Raw genomic sequence first — 22657 nt, forward strand, 5'->3', positions numbered from 1 at the left:
AATTGTTCTTTCAAATAGGTAATGTGTTTCTGTGACTATTTGGCAAGTGTTGGGGGCAATAATTTCATCAGCTCTTAACAAATTGAATAAAGCAAATGTCCATAAATCAAGAAGCACTCTGATGGAAAGCTGCCTTCAGCACCTTTCCCATTTTTTATCGGAAATACTGACAGGACTTTTCTTCCTATGATTTGTCACGAGGTTCATTTTAATTATTATTAGTCTCTTACTCATTTGAGCTTTAATACACTAATGATTGAAAGGATGTTTATGCACTAGAACTACAACCCACTTACTGAAGATATTGTTAACATGAGGACTTTCATAGGCCTTAGCAGAAAATATTTAGAGTGAGATTCAATCAGGCCCTCTGGCATAGAAATGCTGCATGCCAAAAGTAGTAGTTTGGTAGGTGGTGGTAAATGTGTAAAAGAGAGAAAGTACAAAATACTGGGGATTGTGCTATACCTAAATGCCCTTGCTTAGAACATTAAGAAATGTTTTTATCTTATGGCTAAAGATAATAGTTCTGAGGATACCAAAATGCTGCCCCCTCATAATAATTGGTTCGAAGTATAAGCTAAGGCACTCAACTGTCTGCATTTACACTCTTCCACTTGCTGAGACTGTAAGCCCATTTCTGTGCCTCAGTTTTCTTGTCTGTAAATGGGGATTAATAATTCCTCCATAGAGTTGTCATGAAAAGTCAGTGTGGTGATGCCATGTAAAGAACTGAGAGCATCACCCAATAAATGTAAGAGCTTAATAAATTATAGTTGCTGTTCTTTCTTGGGTGGAGCTTTCTCGGTCAAGAATCCATTTGTGAATCTGATGAAAGACAACATAGCCTATCTCCCCAGAGAAATAGATACTAACACAAACATGAATCACGCATAAGTAAGAATCACGTATCAGTGGATCTTGAAAGCAAATCCATGGATCCCAGGTTACAAACTCTGCCAAAGCTTCTCCTACTGAGAAAGAAGAGGAATGAGGCCATAGAAGTTAGGTCCATAATGCACTAGAAATACAAGCTGTTGACTTAAAGCCTTTTCTGATTTTCTCTGGTTAACATTGTCTGGAAACTTGTTTCCATTACTTTTGAAAGGTAGTAACTGAAAGTGATTAACACAAGCTCTAGAGTCTGACCACCTGGTTTCAAATTTTGCTTTAGTCATTTACTTTTTGTATGTTCTTGAGCATAACACTAACCTATAACTAAGGAGTTCAAAAATAATCACCCTGAATTTAATTTTTTAACAGTAAGCTCCTTCTTCAAGTTTCCAGTCTTACAATGACAATGGTATTTATCCCCAATAGTTATGCCTGTTTCTTTCTTCCTTCACAATTCCTTCATCCCTTTTTTTTTTTAATATTTTTTATTTATTTATTTGTCAGAATGAGAGCACAAGCAGGGGGGAGCGTCAGGCAGGAGAAGCAGGCTCCCTGATGAGCAGGGAGCCCGATGTGGGACTTGATCCCAGGACCTTGGGATCATGACCTGAGCCAAAGGCAGACACTTAACCAACTGAGCCACCCAGGTGTCCCTTCCTTCATCCTTGTTACCACACGTTAGATCTTTTCATGTCATGTGTGAATTACAAATCTTCTCTTAACCCAGACATTTTATACTCAATTGCACTTAGAGTTAGTTTCCTTAAATGTTACTTTCTTTAGGTCACTGCCTTATCAGAACTCCAGGTTATCCCAATTACATTCCTAATCAGATTTGTATTTCTCAGATTGATGATATTCAAGTTCCTTACTCTCTAGTCATTTGTTTTCATCCTTTTTAATGTAGTATTTGCTCCAAGCCTACCATTTCTATAATGACTTGCTAACTTCTATTTTAATGCTTTACAGGTGAAATAAATGGCACCATTTATTGATTGCTTACTCTGTCGTGGGCACCCTGCTAAAATGCCTTTATGTATCTTTTTACCATATCCTCATAACAAACCTGAAAGGTTGGAGGTATTCACCATATTACAGATGAGCATAAATTGCTCAGATTCACAAAGCTAGTAAATGACAGACTGTGTATTCAAACCAGGATCTTTCTGACTCCAAGGCCCATGAGCTTAATATACTACACTGACTTCCAACCAAGTTCTAAAAGAATGTGGGTGACTTAGGGCTGGTGGCCAAACTAGAATATGGGTCTCCAGACCACACACAAGTTAACCAACTTCGTTATGTTAGCTCATAGGTAAGTCTGAATACTTGTGCGTTATAAATCTGGGCATGTTACTTTACATAGTTCCTGCCCACAAGTAGCTCATTCTAGCAAGAGATAGATGAATATAGAATGTGGGAAGTGCTATCATAACAGATGGGGGAGCAATTCATTTGGCTTAGACTTAAAATGGGTTTTGGATAGAAGGAGCATGTTAGTGAGAGAAGACATTCCTGACTGAGCAAACAATGTAAAGGCAGTTACAGGGGAGACACTGCACTGTGGGTTTAAGGAGCAGAATAATCTGGTATGACTGGGCAGGTTAAATAAGAGTGAAGAACGGGTATCTGGAAATAAGGCTAGGTACAAGTTGTGAAAGCTAGCAGTCACTGATTCTCAGAGATGGGGGATATTTTTAACTCCAGTTAATTAAATGTCTGGGGACATTTAAGTTGTTTACTTTAGAAGCTCTGATTTATTAGATGTTAAGCACTGATAAAGAATCTAGAGAAACATTGTTTAGACCAAAAAGATTAAGCATTGAAGTTTACAAAAAGCAAAACTCAGTTGCTAACGATAAACTGGCAGCCCATCCATCCCTCCCCATGTTGAGAAACAGAAAATAACATGGGAAATAGAGAATACGGATCAGATTTAGAATATGGATCAGATTTAAAGTCAGAGAGACTTCCTCTAACACTAAGCTGTTGTGATCTACTGACTTAATGGTTAAACTAGGTTAATAAAACAAGAACTGACAATACAAGCTAAATTGCCCTGCCAAAGGCAAAACCTCAGAACATTTGAGAGTGGTAGTCTCGGAAATGTTCATGTCAGTAACAACCTGACGTCATCTACCTTTGTACTTTCAGTTTCTCTTAATAAGCATGGATTTAGTACTGCAAAATGCTTATCAGTCACATGAAGGCATTTCAGTACTCCTGCACCTTAAGAAACATTTCTTTCTAATCAGTTTACTTTCAAACAAAGGGCCACACAGAGGTTAAAGTTCTCCTGTCTTCTTCCTTTGAAGGATTAACACTTTTTCCAGCGGAAGTTCATTAAAAATTCTTTATTTAGTATATTCTCTCATCCAGAGAATAAACTTTATAAACATAGGTTATTTTAAAATATTGTAGCAGTAGTTTTTGGATAGCTAATTTGATTAGTAGAATTATAAACGCAAAAAGGGAAAAGGATTACCAGAAGTAAGACATTATTTCTAACAAAGGTTCAGGAAAATCTTGATTATTACAACCCTTTGTATCTTACAAGTTTTGCATATATGGTTTTAGCTCTTCAGAGCCCTCTACCAGTAAGGCACATGCAATAGTAAAAAATTTGCTACTGCAGCCTTGGGGAACATCTCTTAGTGTTGTGTTGGTGCTTCTCTGACACAATACACTTTTAATCAAGACAGTCACATATTTATGTACATTCTAAATTCCAAGTATACACAGTGCGATTGAACTGATGGACTGAAATAAAATCATAAATCCTAGATTAACTATAGTAGCCTCTCACAAACTATATTTCATAAAAATATGAAATGTTAATGCAGGTGGAATGGCAACTGACTTTATGAAAGTTCGTACACTGAAACTAAACATGAAATTTCAAGCTGTGATACGGAGTGATTCTGTGACCAAGCAGCATCCCTTCATTGTATAAATAGCAAATGAGCTATTGTTTTTCTTAAAGCCAGACTAATGATGGTTTTGATGGTCAACACTGTCCTTTACCCTTATCCATGACTCAAAATGGAGGACTCTTACTGTCCCTTGATTTTTTAGCTTGCTTAAGACGAGCCCTGGAAAGGGAAAAGATCATTGAAATATCTGCGGGAGTATCATCTCCTTGCTGCAGATAATCCTTGACAACAAAAGGAGCCTTTGATTCAGCCAGATTGCAAGAGATTCCATGTCAGTGTCCTGTGAGGTTCCCGTGCTCCTGGAGAACATCATGCAAACTTCTTCTTAGTGGCTGTGAACCTCTCCATGTACTAAAAATCATAAAAGAAGAATATGTGGTATTTTGGCCCAAGCAAATATTAGCCTATTTTTTTATTAGGATTTTGTGATTTTTTTTATTTAGATTTTTATTGGATATGGTCTTTTTCATCTTCAAAATCGACCTATTCTAAATGCAAATTTAAAGCACATAGCTTTGGGGTTTTTCCCTTATATTTTAATAAGACACCCATCAAAAGACAAAATGCTTTACAATAAGCTACCTGGAGGAAAAGTTACCTTGGCACAATACCGTTTGGCTAATTTTTAGAATCCACCTCCAAAATGGGGAACAAATCCTGTTGACATAAACAGGATTATGCATACATCCTGTAGCTATAAATGTTCATGTGGGTTACTTCACCATTATCTCTGGAACAATGATGAAGTACACTAATACATACCTTATCATATCCTTCCAGTTCTCGAAGTTTCTTTATTTCAAAAAGGTTGCCTTCCACAGCAAGCAGACAGATCTGGGAATCACTGAGAATGCTCTGTGGCAGCATGCTGAGCTCAAGACAGTTCTCTTCCAGGCGAAGAATTTTAAGGCGAGGACAGCAAGATATCTTTACTGAGATCTGAGATATCTATTGAACAACAAAAAAGAATTATAGGAAAAAGTAAAAGCACTACTATAATGTTTTTTGTTTTTTGTTTTTTTTACTAAATTAAAACAAAAACTTGCCCATTTGTCCTAGTTCTTTCTTTTACCGCCTCCATTTTCTCACCACCTACCCATTTCCAAAGCCTATGTTATCTAGCTTCTGTTACTCCTCCACTTTTTGGAAAAAGATGCTGTTTGAAGGTTACTGGTGGCTTTTTAGAAACAAAAATGTCCTAATAAAAGCACTGTTCATTGCAGAAAATTTGAGCATCACATAAGTTTAAGGAAAAAAGTTACCTCTAATCTACCACCATAAACATTTTGGTGCATTTACATTCCCTGCCCATCTTTTATGTGTAAGAAGATGCTGACCGCTACACTGCCGAAGTCAAGGATTCACGGTCCTCATTCCCTATTGGTTTGACTATCATCTACCACTTTTTTGAAACTCCCTGTACCTAAATACTGGACTTTTCTTCTTTTGAATTATTGCTGATTTTTGGCTCCCCCCGCCCCCTTGTTCCTATGGACATTTTCAAGCAGCAGTCTCTAACATTGGATCTTCTTTCTAAACGTCCTCCTAAAAAGCTCATCCTTTCTTAAAGCTATCAGTTCTGTTAAGACCTGAAAATCTGTGTCTATATTCATATCTGCTCATGTCTATTCCACTCCCATGTCTCCAATTTTTAATAAAACATTTCTGTTGGGATGAGTCACCATCATAATCAAAGCTTGTCCACTCAGCAGCACCACTCTTTTAGGCCCTTGAACAATTATCTTTGATTCATTCACTTCTTTTGCCCTTTAAATGCTCCAAGTCACCAAATTATATTTACTCTACCTGGTATCATTTCAGACCATCACCTGGGAACTTGTTAGAAATATAAATTCTCAGGGGTGCCTGGCTGGGTCAGTCAGTTCAGTGTCCGACTTCTGATTTCGGCTCAGGTCATGATCTTAGGGTTGTGATATGGAGCCCCACCTTGAACTCCACCTTCATCCAGGAGTCTTCTTGAGATCCTCTCCCTCTGCCCCACCCCCTGCTTATGTGTGCACGTGCATGCGCTCTCTCTAAAAAATCTTTTTATTGGGCGCCTGGGTGGCTCAGTTGGTAAAGCGACTGCTTTCGGCTCAGGTCATGATCCCGGAGTCCCGGGATCGAGTCCCGCATCGGGCTCCCTGCTCAGCAGGGAGTCTGCTTCTCCCTCTGACCCTCCCCCCTCTCATGCTCTCTCTCTCTCATTATCTCTCTCAAATAAATAAATAAAATCTTTAAAAAAAAATAAAAATAAAAAAATAAAAAATCTTTTTATTTTTTTAAAGATTTTGTCAGAGAGAGCACTCACGTGCACAAGCAGGGGGAGGGACAGGCAGAGGGAGAAGCAGGCTCCACTGAGCAAGGAGCCCAATGGGGGACTCGATCCCAGGGCCCTTGGGATGATGACCTGAGTGGAAGGCAGACCCTTAAGAAACTGAGCGACCCAGGCATCCCAATAAAAACCTTAAAAAATGTAAATTCTCCCCCTGAAACAAATAATACATTATATGTTAATAAAAAATTTTTTTAAGAAGTAAAATCTCAGACCCCACTCCAGACCTACTCAATCACAAACACGGAGGGTAGGGACCCAGTGATCTCTTCACAAGCTCTTCTGGTTAATGTGGTCCATGCTAAAATCAGAACCAGTGATTATAGGGCAGCAGCCTAGGTGAATGGGGTGAGTGTGCAGCTATGCAGCTAGTATTTCTTGAACAATGTTTTCCCATAAGTTTTTTTCAAATATTCACAATTTTTTTCCCCAAAGCTCAACATACAAGAATATCTATTCTCATGGAAAAGGTGAGGCAATCTCCTCAAAGATAGACTGAATTTTATCATAATGTAAGATTACTACAATCTAGAACAGTTTTGTACAATAAAACTTGGCAGTGATTGAAATCTATATCTTTGTGGTTCAATATGGTTGCCACATCCGGCTTTTGAGCACTTGAAATATAGCTAGTGGCAACAGAGGAACTTAATTTTTAAATCTATTTTATTTTTTTTAAGATTTTATTTATTAAATGAATTTTAACAGCCATATGTGGCTGTTGTATTGGACTGTGCAAATCTAGAACTGTAGGCGCTAAAAAATTAAAGGCCACCTAGTCTCACTATGTTTAATGTTTCATCATTAAGCCTTATGTCTAGACCAAGTATTATTTCTCCAGTCAGATACATATTAACCAGAGCTTCCAAAGTAATGGAAACAAATTTCAAATATTTCAATTAAAGCTGTCCAAAAATGACAGGCCAGAAAGCCTGTCAGTTATGAATTTTCAGTAAAAGCAGGACACACTTGACAAAGATGTCAAAAAAGGGACAATGAATTATCTCTTGTCCAACTCCAAGAACCTATGAGTTAAAGCCTCTTTTCCACTCCACCTGACATAGCTCCTTGCTAGGTGATTTGAGGCATATTTGAGGAGGATCTGAATTCTCCAAGATTTGTGAGACAGTTTAACTTTTGAAATTATCTCACCCCATTACCCATCCCACTCTCCTAAAAACACCTACGCAACTAATTCCATAGCACTTCTAGCTTTGAAAGTAGTCCAGCCCATGGACTATACTGCTCATCTAGCCTGATACCCAGCTCCATGACTACAGTTTAGAAAAGAATGGATTATACAGGTGACTGTAAACCCACATGATGTCGGAAAAAAACCTTAAGCTCTAGACCTGGTTCTGGTTGAGATTGAGTTCGATGACCTGCAGCTCCCCCACTATGTCAGGTATGCTCCGAATCTGGTTCTTGGAGAGATCCACCACATCCAAGTGCCGTAGGCTACAGAGCTGTGGTGGTAGTGCTCGTAGCTGGTTCCCAGAGAGGCTCAGGGTCTTGAGGGCTGCCAGTTGCCCAAAGGTAGATGGTAGTTCTCTCAAGTGATTGTTGTTTAGGCTTAGCATCTCTAGTTTTTTCAGATTGCATAACTCCTCAGGAAGAATAGCTGGCAAAGAAAAAAATTAAAAACCTGAATCTGATACAGCCGAGACATACCTTAGACAAAGTTTAGAAAAACTATATGGCCACCTTATATGCCTCCTACTGATACACATAAAATTCCCACATGTGCCATTTTTAAGTATTGCATTTTACCAACATAGTCTTCAGAAAGTGAGGGTGCCATCAAAATACAGGCAAGTATTTATGTGTATATTGGGCTCCTTTTGTAAAAGGACCTCTGCAGAATCCGATAGCAATTTTGTGGCATTTGTTAGGCCCTCCCCTTCCCATTCCACCCCCCTTTCTAAATTAGCAGCAAAATTAGCTCTGTTTACATTACATCCCAAAGATGGTCTTCCCTTTCAAGTCCAAATTAAGCCAGTACCAATCATTACACCACCAGAGGAGGCGTGTAGATGTAATTACAAGAGATAGGTTCAAGGACTCTGATATCCTCCTGCGTCTTGAGCTCTCAGTACGGTTTCATAACAACAACAAAAATCAGCTTGTAAGAGAAAACCACCCTTTTTAACAGCTGATCACTAGCAAAAGCTTCCCAGGCGCAAAAGCCATACTCAGTTTGTTGTTGTTCAAGGAGAGGCTCTTCAGCAGAGTGAACTTTCCTATAATCATAGGCGGTAGGCTCTCGATCTTGTTGTTGGACAAGTCGATGGTCCTTAGATTGCTGGTCAGCTTCTGCAACTCTGAGGGGAACTGGAGAAAGGGGTTCACAGCGCGGAGAATTCCTCACCGATTAACTTCACCACCCCCGCCGTCCCTCCCCCTTTAATTTCTCTGGTCGGTCCCCTCCCAGTCTCACCTCGGTCAGCCCACGGTCCTTAAGCTGAAAGACACCAGTTTTCTGCGCGGTTTCCACATGAGCGCGGAGGGCACTGTTTCCCATTCTAGGGCCGCGGCTCAGGTCCCTGCAGGAAGGAAGCGCAGCTGTCACCGCTCAGTCCAGGCATCCAGCCACCCCATCCGCCTCTCGGCTCTCATGCCCAAGCTGTCACCTGCCGACGCCCAAATCTTGGGGACCAACTAAAAGTGGCAAGGAAGAAAGGGAAGAACAACCCAACCACCAGGGCCAACAGCTTTTACAGCTGTTCCGAGGCCTGACGCCGCTGGAGCCTACGAATGATCGGGGAGCGCGGGACTCGTCTCCTACCCCTCAGCTCACAGCCGGCTAAGCAAGGGAAAATCCTCGGCCCGCGCTCGGCCGGGATGCGCTCCCCGGGCTTCCGCCCGGACTGAAACGCCCTGTGACGTCATCGATCCGCGTCGCACGTTCTCCGTACGTTTCACTCGCTTATCGCGCCATGGCTGCTGCCAACCCTTGGGATCCCGCGTCCGCGCCAAGTGCTGCCGGGCTGTTGCTGGGCCATTTCGTAGCTTCGGGGATGGTCACTCAGGTGCGTGGGCGGCGATGGCGACAGAAGATGGCTGTGAGGTGGTGGTGCTGGGTGGGGGTCTGTGCTGGAGTAGAGGCCGATGGAGGCCCTTCCAGGCAACAAGTAGCGACGGTTCTGCAGTGGTTGTGCCAAAGCGGGGCTCTGAGTAGACGAGTTTCAGATGTCTGCGGGCGATTTATCCTGGGTCAGTTCGTGAGAGATAATAAAGATCAGTCTTCCCCCGCTTTTTCTCACTCAGTGATACCGCCTGTATATTGTAATGGGTGGGGGGTTGGGAAATACGGGTAAGTGTTAAAACACAAACGTTCCCAAACAACGCTTGTTTGTGTGAGGTATTGAAGCATATTTGGGGCGGGAGACGCTGAGTACAGGAGAGCGTCAGGGGAAGCATTCAACTTTAAAGGCAAAAAATAAAGAAATTTTTTAAAATGTTGAGAAAGACCCGAAAGACCTTGGAACGTGAATGCAGGAGGGGAGTAATTATCAGAGAAGAGGCAGATTAGTCTCAGAGGTTGTAGTTTTAGGAGAAATTAAAGATATGAGGGAATAATGGAATCCAAGTGACAAGTGAATGGGGAAAGTGAGATGGAGGGAAAGAAATTTTGAGATAACGAGAAAGTTGAGGATTTTCGCTAAAAAAGAAACGGTGAAGTAGAAAGGTAAAATCATACGCGGAGATTAGCTGTATGAACACGATGGAAGATTTATGGTAAATACATAACTTTGTATACTTAGAAGAGTCATTAGAGAATTGTACCTTACACTTTTTGTTTGTTTGTTTGTTTTACAGATTTATTTATTAAAGAGAGAAAGAGGGTGGGGAGGGGCAGAGGGAAAGAATTTCAAGCCGACTCCTTGCTCAGCTGAGCAGGGGGTGGGGCTCTTATACCAGGACCTTGAGATTAGGACTTGAGCCGAAATCAAGAGTGGGAGGCTTAACCCAGGGAGCCACCCAGGCGCCCCTACTGTACACTATTTTTAAGATGAAGAAAGTAAAGGGGCGCCTGGGTGGCTCCGTTGATTAAGCCTCCGCCTCTTGACTCTTGATTTTGGCCCAAGGCCCTGGCCTGGAGCCGGCCTGGAGCCCACCTGGGGTTCCACGCTCAGCAGGGAGTCTACGATTCTCCTCTCCCTCTCTGCCCCTCCTGCTCACTTGCGCGCGTGCTTTCCCTCCCTCTCTCTCTCTCTCTCTCAAATAAATAAATAAATCTTTTTTTTTTTAATGGAACTAAGGCCTAAGGAGACCAAGAAATTTACCCAAGGTCAGTCAACCAGTGAAATAGATCACAGAGCGCTCCCTTTTCTGACACATTGTATCATCTCTAAGATGAACTGTGATAGATGATACTATGACACTATCTTGAAAGAGTTTAAACTCCTGATGAAGAATTCTTGTAGATTAGCCGAGGTTCTAGTAACCAGACCTTAAAGATTTTGGCGGGGGGGGGGGGTACAAATGAATGCATTGGAAAATAGGCAAAACCTAACTATAGCACTCCCCCAGTTCTCACCTTCTCTTATCTCATGTGTTTTCTTCCTACCAAATCACCTGGTAGTCTCACTGCATTGTTTAGTGCTGTAACAAAGTAATTTGGTAAACTCATACTGTAAGACATTTGGGACTTATCCCTCTAGAGTGTATTGGTTTGAGAATTAAACACCTAAGAGAATTTTGACATTGATAAGTCAGCTGTTTGTTGGGGTAGAAGTTGTTTTGAAGAGGCTCTTCCTAGTGTCCAAGTGGCACTAATTAGACAATTATCTATTTTGCCTCAGGTAAAATCTGCCAGTCCATAGCTCTTTAAGACCATCTTACAATCTTACTACACAACTAGTCCCAATGAGGAAACTTCACAGATTTGTAGTATGATTTTACTTTAAGCAAACTTTACATATGAAAATCTATTTTTATTAGAAGGATTTAGCATTGGTTCTTTCAAAATAATGTTATATGATCTCTTTAGTCTATCCCTTAAGTGCGCATCATCCCATTTGCATTAAAAAAATCAAGTGATGCTTAAAATTGTAATATGATGCAACTCTTCCAGAAAATATAGCTTGTTTGAGTTTTGTTTTGTTTTGATCTATATCCATTAAGCAAGGTAGTGAAAGAAAGGTATAGGTAACTCTCTGTAGGATAAATGGGGTATTTGTTTGTGCCCTAGGACTGCTTTTTTTTTTTTTTAAAGATTTTATTTATTTATTTGACAGAGATAGAACACAAGCAGGGGGAGTAGGAGAGGGAGAAGCAGGCTTCCCGCGGAGCAGGGAGCCCGATGTGGGGCTCGATCCCAGGACCCTGGGATCGTGACCTGAGCTGAAGGCAGACGCTTAACGACTGAGCCACCCAGGTGCCCTGCCCTAGGACTGCTTTATTGGCCTTACATCCTATTTTTCTGGCAAGCTTTAGTGAGTCATGATAGCTCAATCAAATACATATACATACACTATATAGAGATATATATATAGACATATATATAGTTTACATATTTATGTGTATGTTTATACATTTATATATATAAATCTTATTTTCTCAGTGTGCCCTGCCCACCTCTATATCCCCTCCCCCATTTTATTTTATTTTTATTTTTATTTTTTTAAAGATTTTATTTATTTGACAGAGAGAGACACAGCGAAAGAGGGAACACAAGCAGGGGGAGTGGGAGAGGGAGAAGCAGGCTTCCTGCTGAGCAGGGAGCCCGATGCAGGGCTCGATCCCAGATCCCTGGGACCATGACCCGAGCGGAAGGCAAACGCTTAACGACTGAGCCACCCAGGCGTCCCTCCCCTCCCCCATTTTAAAGCCTCTGCTTTTAATTTCTCTGCTACACTGTTTCCCTTTTAATGTCCCTCAGCTAGAATTCAGTATGAAGTAGAAAGGACAAAGAAGAAAGGATGCCCAAAGACACAAGTTTATACGTATATATATTTTGTACACAGTGTTATCAGGATTTTTATATTATACATAAAAGTCTTGGATTTCAGCTTCTTGTGCCTAGCAACAGAATGAACAGAAACACCTTAAACAGACTCCCTTTTCAGGATCCTTTCATTTTCAGTGTCCCTTTCCTGGCATGTAAATTATATAATATATAATAGCAGTAGTCAACAGTAAAAACTTTTCTGTATTCCCCAATCCTAGCCTTTTTTTTTTTTTTTTTTAGATATAAGGCTAAGTCACAATCCTCAAGTAATTAGAATTTCTATTTATTAGAGAAATTTGGCTATTCTTTCTTTCCTCTCTCCTTTTGGCTCTCCCTTGAACATTGTTATTTTCCATTGGTTTCTCTTACATGTTCTTGGCTAAGCTCCATTACCCTGCTGTTGAACCCAACAGTTTACTAGTTTCCATGTGTATAGTTAAGATTAGCATATACACAGGGAGGGTTGAAGAGATGCCAGAGAATGAGTAAGTTACAGTGAGAAATGGGAGATGTTTTACTTTTCATTTACCTTCTACCTAAGAGCAGAAAAGAAGAGTAAAAGAGTTATGCTGATATGATGGAAATTCAGTAGATTAGATTCATCCTTATTTCAGCCATGATATGTATTTATAGAATGAAATTAAACTAATACATTGCTCCCCCAGACCTCAATTTTGCCATCAGTAAAGTATCTTGTGTTATCTTCCTCATGGCATGACGTATCTATCTGTCCAGTCACTAGGGCTCCTCAGAGTCAATGTTTTTTTTTTTAAAGATTTTATTTATTTGATATATTGAGAGCACAAGCAGGGGGAGTGGCAGGCAGAGGGAGAAGCAGGCTCCCCACTGAGCAAGGAGCCCGATGCGGGACTCGATCCCAGGGTCCTGGGATCATGACCTGAGCCAAAGGCAGACGCTTAACCAACTGAGCCACTCAGGCGTCCCCTCAGAGTCAATATTGACTTGACTTTATCCCTAATACCCCATATCAACCAGGATTTATCCATTTCATCTCTCCAGGGATTCACATCTCTGCCTTCCTTTTCCTTTTTTAACTGCTACTGACCTAGTCCACATTCTCATCTTCTCACCTGGAATGCTGTAGTAGCCACTTGTCTAAATATTCAACCTCCAGTCCTTTCTCTCACCTAGTATTTTTGTTTGTTTTTGTTTGTTTGTTTTATGTTGTTGGCTAGTTACCAGAGTGATGGGTTTTTTTGTTTGTTTTTTTTAATAGATTTTATTTATTTATTTGAGAGAGAGACCGAGAGAGAGAGAGAGAGAGAGAGAGAGCGCGAGAGAGAGAGAGAGAGAGAGAGCGAGCATGAGCAGGGTAAGAGGCAGAGGGAGAAGCCGACTCCCTGTTGAGCAGGGAGCCCAATGGGAGGCTTGATCTGATGCGGGGCTAGGTTCCAGGACTCCAGGATCATGACTTGAGCCGAAGGCAGACGCTTAATGACTGAGCCACCCAGGCGCCCCAGTGGCGAGTTTTTTTGGTGGTAAAATGCTCATAAAATTTACCATTTTATCCATCTTAAAGTGTACGATTCAGTGGCATGAAGTACAGTCACAGTGTTGTGAAACTATTTTCAAAACTTTTTTATCAACCCCCGGGAAAACCCATACTCATTAAGTAGTCACTCCCTATTCCTTACTGTCCCCCCAGCCTCATTAGTTTTATTTTCCATACTATCCCCATTTACATTTCTAAAATATATATTATATATGATCATGTTACTTCTTCACCAGGAAACCTTGAATTACTCTCATTTCCTGCATTATAATTGCTTGTCACAGCTATCAAGATCTTCCACGATTATGTAGGAAACTATGTTTTCAGATCTCATCTTTCCTTCCTTTTCACATATATGTTAATACTAGAATACCTTTTCCTTCTCATCCATCCTTCAATCTCGATTGTCTAACTCAGTAAATGCTTATAAAATTGGTTATCTTTGGTCAGCAAATTTTTGCTATTAAGGACCAGAGGGTAAGTATCTGAGGCTTTTAGGTCAATATGGTTTCATCTAGTCTATTGTAGTATGAAAGAAGGCAGAGATAATAAGTAAATGAATGGGAGCAGTTGAGTTTATTCTGGATCCTGAAATTTGAATTTCATATTGTTTTCCTGTGTCATAAAATACTGTTTCTTTTTCTTTTTTACCCAGCATTAAAAAACTATAAAAACCATTCTTAGCTTATGGGCTGTACAAAAACAGGCAGTGGGCTGCATTTAGATCATGGACTATCATTTCCCAACCCTTTGCCTATAAGATCTCTAAAGATCTCTAAATGTGCTAATATTCTTGAAAAGAAGAAGAGGATACAGAAAATTATGGATCAAGCCAGGGGATGAACAATATTCTTATTCTGAAGTAACCTGCAATTTAAGGAGGCAATATATGCAAGCAATATTTTGCATAGAATTACAGGATAAAAAGGAGCGGGTAAGCTTTTTAGAATAATTCCACCTGGACAGAACATTCCTTTAAGAGAGTGAGTATGTGAAAAGAGACAGTATGAATGAGTTATAGCCAATAGAGGTCATTTAATGAATCAGATAAATGATTCCATGGTGGGAAAGTATTTAATTTTAGCCCCAGGAAGGTCAGAAACTAGGTTTTGTTGATTTGTGTAGGAGTAACTCTCCAACAACCTCAAGCTCATCCTTCTTAACCTTAGCCTTCTCTGAGAGCTGTCCCTAATTCAGATGTATTGTGCAGAGTACTTTAGGAAATAGGACAAAGTGATTAAGTCATGTTTCTTTTTCTAATTTTTTAAAATATTTGGCCAAAGGATTTGTGAAGTGAATATTTAGTGCTTTTTTTTTTTTTTTTTTAAGATTTATTTAGGGGCACCTGGATGGCTCAGTCAGTTAAGTGTCTGCTTTCAGCTGGGGTCATGATCCTAGTATCCTGGGATTGAGCCCCCTATTGGGCTCCCTGCACTCTGTCTCTCTCTTTCTCAAATAAATAAATAAAATCTTTAAAAAAAAAGAATATTTATTTGAGAATGAGAGAGCACGTGCAGGCTGAGGGGCAGAGGGGGAGGGAGAGGAAGAGGGAAAGAATCCCAGGCCAACTCCACGATGAGCATACAGGATAATGCCAGGCTCTTATCTCAGGACCCCAAGATCACTACCTGAGGCAAAACCAAGAGTCTGATGCTTAACCCACTGAGTACTCAGGTACCCAGATAGTGAATATTTTAAAAACAGGAAATATGGGGCGCCTGGGTGGCTCAGTCATTAGGCATCTGCCTTCGGCTCAGGTCATGGTCTTAGGGTCCTGGGATCGAGCCCCACGCTGGGCTTCCCACTCGGTGGGAGGCCTGCTTCTCCCTCTCCCACTCCCCCTGCTTGTGTTCCCTCTCTCACTGTGTCTCTCTCTGTCAAATAAATAAAATCTTTAAAAAAAAAAAACCAAAAACATAAAAACAGGAAACACATTGCTACTGTTAAACTCTACTTCATTTTTCAAGGGCAGTGTTGGACATAATAAATCCTCATGTTTTAAGCCCATGGATATGCTATTCCAATGCACACAAACTTTTTGTGACACACTGCTGCTTTCTCTGTTCATTTACCAATAGGAGATGTTAAGTATATCCAAGAAATCAGCTTCTTACTTTGCGAACTTCTCCAGACTACAGCAGATCACAAATATGCAAGCTGAAATCTACCAGGTAAATTATGTTGGACTTTTTACTTCCTAGTTCTAGTACAGGAAAATAAGTTGATTCCAGCAGCAGTTCTCTTGCACTTAGAACATTGTCTAGCATGTAGCTGGATAAGTTTTTACTTATTTGTAGTAATAGTTATAGTAGTAGTTAGTAGTAGTAGCAATAGCAGCAGTAGGGCTTGAACACCAAAATGAAAATCTTCGGTAAATCCCCTGAGCTCTCATAACGAATCCTCCTCTCTCCCGGCCTCAATATTCATGGGTTAAAGACTATGCCTTTTTTTACTTCAGTTTAAGCCTTCAGGCAGCATTCTACGCGAGCTGAATGTTATTTTTCTTCTTAATTTAGAAAAACCTGGAAATTGAACTTTTAAGACTAGAAAAAGATGCAGCAGATGTTGTTCATCCTTCCTTTTTGGGTAAGTAATTTGATGAAATGGGTAATCATTGGAATTTCAACTTTTTCTTGGATTACCTTAATCATACATTATGATACACCATAATTTTTTCAGGTATTGCCCCAAAGCTAATAAAGTCTTCTGTGCTCAAATAGAAGTCCTTTTGGTTTGACTAGTGCAAATAGCATAAAAAGTGACCCAGGTAGGAGCTCCTCCAATTCAGGAAAGCTTGAAGACAAAGAAAGGCTAAGGAACTTTCCAGATTAAAGGAGACTAGAGGAACTCAACAGTCAAAGCACAGTGGTCATGGATTGAATACTTGATTACGGATTTATTTTACTATAAGGGATGTTATTGAGTTACTTGGTCATATGTCAATATGGATTGTATTAAATACTGGTAGTATTGTACCATTGTTAAATTTTCTGAATTTGGTACTTACAGTTACATAAGAGAATGTTCCTATTTGGGGAAATACAGGCTGAAGTTTTAGGGGTAGAAGTTCATGGTATCTACAACTTACTCTTAAATGGGTCAGCAAAAATACATATATTGAGTATGTGGAGAAAGAAATAAAAATGTAGCTAAATGTTAACAGTTGGTGAGTCTAGGTGAAATGTATGTGGGAGTTCAATGAAACTTTTCTGTAAGTTTGAAATTTTTCAAGATACAAATTTAAAAGAGTCAGTTGGCAGCCATTAACTGAATTCTGGGCAAAATATTGAAATAATCAGAAATAGCTTGTAAGACATGTTTATTTTTTAATTTCATGTAGAATGTTAGAGGCAGAGATGAGAAAAGAGATTTTATGTGAAGAATACGACTCTGGCTATAAAAACTGAATTAGGGGGTGCCTGGGTGGCTCAGTCATTAAGCATCTACCTTCGGCTCAGGTCATGATCCCAGGGTCCTAGGATCGAGCCCTGCATTGGGCTCCCTGCTCAGCGGGAAGCTTGCTTTTCCTCCCACTTGTCTTCCCTCCCTCACTTGTCTCTCTCTATCAAATAAATAAATAAAATCTTTTAAAAAATAATATAAAAACTGAGCTAGGAGTAGAGTTGAATAATGTAGACAAAGAATTTAGCACTGGATTTGGTGTCAGCAAGCAAAGTAAGAAAATCATTGAAAGCAAAGTGGTTTTGATATTAAAGATAGCAAAGGGGAGATATTTAGGAGGGAAATGGATTAATTTTTGACACTGGTAGTGTCATACCAAAGCAAAAAATAAATTTTTAGTGATTTTGAAACTTGTCATATTGCTAACTATGATTACTGTTTTTGGTTTGTATAGCTCAGAAATGTCATACTCTGCAAAGCATGAATAATCATTTGGAAGCAGTGCTAAAAGAGAAGAGGTCCCTCAGGCAAAGACTGTTGAAACCCATGTGCCAGGAAAACTTGCCTATTGAAGCTGTTTATCACAGGTTAAACTAAACAGTAGAAACTAATGGTTCCACATATTTCCTGCGGGTATTTTTTGTTTAGGCTAGTAGTTATTTCATAGTGCAATTCATTAAACAATATATTAGTTACTGTTAACATTTTTAATGCTGATACATACAACCAGAAAGAAAATCTTAGGCATTTAAAGAGTGAAGCTGTGGTGAAGAAAAAGACATTCCTTTTGCCCAGTGTGTTTTGGGAATGATATAAGGGCTTCAATGAAAGAAATTAGATCAATAACATATAGTAAGATGGGTAAAAATTATTTTTATTATGTATAGACCATTTTCTATGAAGTTAACTTATTGTTGTGTTAATGTTGCCTATATGTAAAAATTCTCTTAGGGAGTGTAAGCAGGGAGAGATGAAAACTATGTCAGCTAAAGGAAAAAAAACCAAATGAGTTGTGCTCTCATTTCTGTTGTTTGTATGCCTCAAAACCTAGGGCAAATGATTGGTTTTAGCCTCAGTTTCCCAGTCCATAGAATGGGCATGCTTTCTGTTGCTCTTTTCCCCATACGAGTATTCCAAGTGTAATAATAAACAATAGTAAAGAATCAAACATCTGGGGATCTGATTGCTAACTTTCTCCACCAGTGCCTCACTTGCTGACCCTTAGCAAATCAGTACCTCTCTTAAGTGTCAGATTTGTTATCTTGTAGTAAAAGAATAAATGTAAAAATTCCTTCTTGTGGATATATTCAGTTATCTATTCAGTATAGTAAGATACCATTAATGTATATGTTATACATTATATATATCAGAAGAACTGCGTAATGATTTTAAAGCATTTTGCAAATGCGAAGATTCAAAGTGGTTTTAGGTGTAGGCAGTTTCAGTCAAGTACATTCTTATTATCTTCACCCTTCATGGAGAATGAGTAGATTGAAATGGAATGAGATTTAATCTAGGGAAATTACTTATATGAGAAAATTATTATTAATTATTAATTAAGTTTAAATTAAGTTTTGCTAATATTAGGTTGGATACCAGATATGATTAGTGTTGTCTCTCTTTTTCTGTTTGGATGTTGAATTAATTTCTGCTTAGAGTGAAAGAAAATGACATTTTTATCACTGGTATTTCCATGAATGCAGAAGGGTTATTATTGGCTCACTGGGTTGATTGTAATTCTCTTATCTTGTATTAAAAGTCCTAATTGAAAAGAAAAAAAAGAACACAAAGTAACTAAAAAAAAATAGTTGACTTTTTTCTCCCTCTTGTAGCTACATGGTACATTTGCTGGAATTGGCAGTAACTTTCATTGAAAGATTAGAAAACCATCTTGAAACAATTAAAAATATCCCTCATTTAGATGAAAATCTAAAGAAAATGGTGAGTATTAACAGTAGCATTTAAGTATCTCAACTCCTTTACATTTGGCTGTCTTTAGTTCTTTTATACTAGAATCTCAAATGTGTGATCTCTTTAACTTTTTTTTTTTTTTAAGAGAGGGAGAATCTTAAGCAGGCTTCACACCCAGTGCAGAGCATGATGGCAGGGTTTGATCTTACAACCCTGAGATCATGACCTGAGCCAAAATCAAGAGTTGGATGCTTAACCAACTGAGCCGCCCAGGTGCCCCTTTGTTTAACTTTTTTTTTTTAAAGATTTTATTTATTTATTTTTTAATGATTTTATTTATTTATTTGAGAGAGAGAGAATGAGAGATAGAGAGCACGAGAGGGAAGAGGGTCAGAGGGAGAAGCCGACTCCCCGCCAAGCAGGAAGCCCGATGTGGGACTCGATCCCGGAACTCCAGGATCATGACCTGAGCCGAAGGCAGTCGCTTAACCAACCGAGCCACCCAGGCGCCCTGTTTAACTTTTTGATGGCAAATATTCTAAATGAATTATTTTTAAAAATTAAGATGGCTGTGCGCCTGGGTGGCTCAGTCGTTAAGCATGTGCCTTCGGCTCAGGTCATGATCCCAGAGTCCTGGGATCGAGCCCCGCATCGGGTTCCCTGCTCCGCGGGAAGCCTGCTTCTCCTTCTCCCACTCCCCCTGCTTGTGTTCCCTCTCTCGCTGTGTCTCTCTCTGTCAAATAAATAAATAAAATCTTTAAAAAAATAAAAAATAAATAAAATTAAGATGGCTTTTTTATAGCTTTTCTAGAAGTCATTTTATATTGTTTTATTCCAATATTTAATAAATATGTGTTCTCTTTATTGTTCAAGGAGTTATGCTATAGGTATCAGGAGAGATAAACAGATATGACCACTCCCTGCCCTCAAATTCTCAAGATTTAGTGAGCTCTCAGATACTCTCTATTTTATAATATTATTTTTGTGCAATGGATACAGCAGAGAATTATAAAGAAGATGCTATCTATTAAGCAAAGAAAAGGGAGGGTTTGCTTCTACTTTAGGGAAATTGGGAGTAGAATGCGGGTAAGAATATTTCAGTAAAGTTTTATGTGGTAGTTAGTAGTGAGCTGAATCTTGAAAAATCAGTGAAATTTGCATCAGAAAGAATAGTTTAGCCCAAAGCAGCAATGTGAGGAAAGACATGAAAATTAGCATTGGCTGTTTTGGGGAAGAGTGGTACTCCATTTTGGCCTCAGGTGATTCCTACACCAATTAAAGTTTGATAGACTGTAGGTTAGAGGACTAGGCGAATGAACCAAAGTCAGATAAAAGATTTAAAGCATAGGAAAACAAAAGATTATGTAAACTTTGAGATTTGTGATGTCAAATTTCTAGAATGTGTCTACTCTTTGGACAAAGTAATGAAGTAACTAGCTTTGGTGACCTGAGGGTGAGGAGGATCAAGAAATCAAAAAGCTAATGACTGTTTTCTGACATGCCTTCCACAGAGAGTAAATCTTTGATCATTGCTGAATTGCAATTAAATCATAAATAAAATAAATTAAAGTTTGAGATACTGAATGTACATTCAGGTGGAGATATTCAGTAGACAAATGTGGGAAAATTTTAGGAAGGAGGTAGGTTTTACAATATAGATTATGGGTCATCATCTTTGAGATGATAATTGAAGACAAAGGAGAGGTGAACTCATAAATAAAAAGCATGTTCTGTAATAAGTGGGGAGAACACAATTTTAAGAAGCCTTTGTGTTAAGGGGCTAGAAAAGGTCAGGTGTGAACTTTTGGTATAACCATTTTGCTATCATAACCATTTATGATATAATAATGATGTATTGATGACATGTAATTTCTCCTATTTTCCCCTTCTTTCAAACACTACAGAGCATGGCATTAGCAAAAATGGATATGTTGGTGACTGAAACAGAAGAACTGGCAGAGAATATACTCAAATGGCGAGAACAACAAAAGGAAGTTTCCTCTTCTATCCCCAAAATACTAGCAGAAGAAAATTATCTTCATAAACATGATGTTACAATGCCTTCTTTACCTTTTACTTCTAAAGTTCATGTCCAAACTGTTAATGTCAAGTGATTGTCAGCTGTTTATTTTTGCCTAATTATATGTAGTCATGTGAAGTCTATTTCTAGCCAGTTGTAATATGGGCATTTATAGGCTCTGCTGCTATTGAAGTACTAAGATTCCAAGTTCACTAAGACCAAATTGAGTTTTCCTTTGTTTTTCATATATTTTCATTCTACTTTTAAGTAAAACTCTTGAAAATCAAATACAGCTATGACAGTTTATTAACATGAGTACGTTAGCCATATCTCAGACAGCAGACTCTATTATGTCTTCTTTTTAAATGCTTGTTTCTGAATTAGAAGAGTCTTATTGCAAGTGAAAGTATGTCGATTTTTCCTGTGGGATAGTTACTAAGTGTATAGAAAAGAGCAAACATAACAGGCCTGACTACTATCCTTTGAAAGGCTTGCGTACAAAGTTGGTCCTTGCCTGGCTTCTAGGAATTTAGATTTCAACAGGGTTCCTTCCACTATCACTGATGAGTTGCTCACTATGCCTGAAGTGTTTGTATAATGTGGTTTGTGCGGAACACCTTTCCTTCTGGGAGTCTAGAATTTTGGTACATGTTAAACAGAAGATACCTGTGTGGCTAACCCATGATAATAACCCTGGGCACTGCATTTCTAATGACTTTCATGAAAGACATTTCACACGTTACACCTTAGTTGCTGTGAGAATTAAGCATATCCTGTGTGACTTCACTAGCAGAGGACTCTGGAAGCTTGTGCTTGGATTCCCCTGGACTTTGTCCCTTGCACGTTTTCCCTTTGCTGTTTTACTTGGTATGCTTCTGTTGTAATAAATCATAGTCATGGATACAGTGATACACTGAATCCTGTGAATCCTCAAAACATCAAACCTCAGGGTGGGGGTGGGGTGGTCTTCAAAACCCTGACACGTGAAGAAATTCCTGAGGGTGTTCACTGGCAGCCTTAAGGATAGGCAAAGAAGAAAGGTAGAACAAAGAACAGAAAAAGGCACGTTATAGTAAAACTTTTAGACATTTACCTTACAAAATGCTCAGATATTTTACCTGAGATTATTGTATATATAAAAGAGCAGTACATTGGGGCACCTGGGAGGGTCAGTCGGTTATGATCTCAGGGTCCTGGGATCAAGCCGTGCATCAGGCTCCATGTTCCCTCTCCTTCTGCCCCTCCCCTCTGTGCTCTCTCGCACACCCTTTCTCAAATAAATCTTTTTTTTTTTAAGATTATTTATTTATTTATTTGACAGAGAGAGACAGTGAGAGAGGGAACACAAGCAGGGGGAGTGGGAGAGGGAGAAGCAGGTTTCCCGCAGAGCAGGGAGCCCCCCAGGAAGATGCTTAATGACTGAGCCACCCAGGTGCCCCATAAATCTTTTTTAAAAAGTGGTATAATAACAGTTCCTAATACTAAGCCTCAGTATGTATTCATTTGTATCAGTACTGTAACTACCTCTGGTTATTTTCAGACTTAGTGTATTCTTTTGCTTTAAAAAAAAAAAATGGAAGCATCAGTATTTTTATGCGTTGCATTCTCTGTCATCAGGGTTCACTGATCCTTTTATTCATCACACTTCTTAACATGAGAAGACCTCAACACAGTGAGTAAAGTAGTTGTTCATAAG

General features: G+C 39.2%; 2 protein-coding genes across 5 annotated transcripts; one reads left to right on the forward strand and one right to left on the reverse strand.

The window, feature by feature from the left end:
• Positions 1-140: 140 nt before the first annotated feature.
• LRRC57 (leucine rich repeat containing 57) lies at positions 141-9096 on the reverse strand. Of its 3 annotated transcripts, none has more exons than XM_027571823.2 (6): positions 9078-9096; positions 8600-8705; positions 8355-8493; positions 7515-7783; positions 4590-4775; positions 141-4178 (listed from the first exon to the last, which is right to left on the reverse strand). In XM_027571823.2, the coding sequence occupies exons 2-6, from the start codon at positions 8681-8683 to the stop codon at positions 4137-4139; spliced, it is 720 nt and encodes a 239-aa protein (XP_027427624.1). In that variant the 5' UTR covers positions 8684-8705; positions 9078-9096; the 3' UTR covers positions 141-4136. The 3 variants fall into 3 exon arrangements, with proteins under 3 accessions (XP_027427624.1, XP_027427623.1, XP_027427625.1); XM_027571822.2 differs by having other exon boundaries at positions 8948-9084; XM_027571824.2 differs by lacking the exon at positions 9078-9096 and adding an exon at positions 8793-8941.
• On the forward strand, positions 9069-22230 carry HAUS2 (HAUS augmin like complex subunit 2). 2 transcript variants are annotated; one of them, XM_027571826.2, is made up of 6 exons: positions 9069-9191; positions 15707-15799; positions 16145-16214; positions 17485-17617; positions 18863-18971; positions 20846-22230. In XM_027571826.2, the coding sequence occupies exons 1-6, from the start codon at positions 9099-9101 to the stop codon at positions 21053-21055; spliced, it is 708 nt and encodes a 235-aa protein (XP_027427627.1). In that variant the 5' UTR covers positions 9069-9098; the 3' UTR covers positions 21056-22230. The 2 variants fall into 2 exon arrangements, with proteins under 2 accessions (XP_027427627.1, XP_035584095.1); XM_035728202.1 differs by lacking the exons at positions 9069-9191; positions 17485-17617 and having other exon boundaries at positions 15732-15799.
• Positions 22231-22657: the final 427 nt, after the last annotated feature.

Source organism: Zalophus californianus, chromosome 6, assembly GCF_009762305.2.
Source record: "Zalophus californianus isolate mZalCal1 chromosome 6, mZalCal1.pri.v2, whole genome shotgun sequence".
Lineage (NCBI taxonomy): Eukaryota > Metazoa > Chordata > Mammalia > Carnivora > Otariidae > Zalophus > Zalophus californianus.

Coding starts and splice junctions, on each gene's coding strand:
- LRRC57 (XM_027571823.2), bottom strand. CDS start 8,683: ATGGGAAACAGTGCCCTCCGCGCTCATGTGGAAACCGCGCAGAAAACT. Junction 7,784..8,354: donor CTTGAACAACAACAAACTGA/GTATGGCTTTTG, acceptor TTTCTTTGCCAG/CTATTCTTCCTGAGGAGTTA. Junction 4,179..4,589: donor AACTGGAAGGATATGATAAG/GTATGTATTAGT, acceptor TATGATTTTTAG/TACATGGAGAGGTTCACAGC.
- HAUS2 (XM_027571826.2), top strand. CDS start 9,099: ATGGCTGCTGCCAACCCTTGGGATCCCGCGTCCGCGCCAAGTGCTGCC. Junction 17,618..18,862: donor ATTGAAGCTGTTTATCACAG/GTTAAACTAAAC, acceptor TCCCTCTTGTAG/CTACATGGTACATTTGCTGG. Junction 18,972..20,845: donor ATGAAAATCTAAAGAAAATG/GTGAGTATTAAC, acceptor CAAACACTACAG/AGCATGGCATTAGCAAAAAT.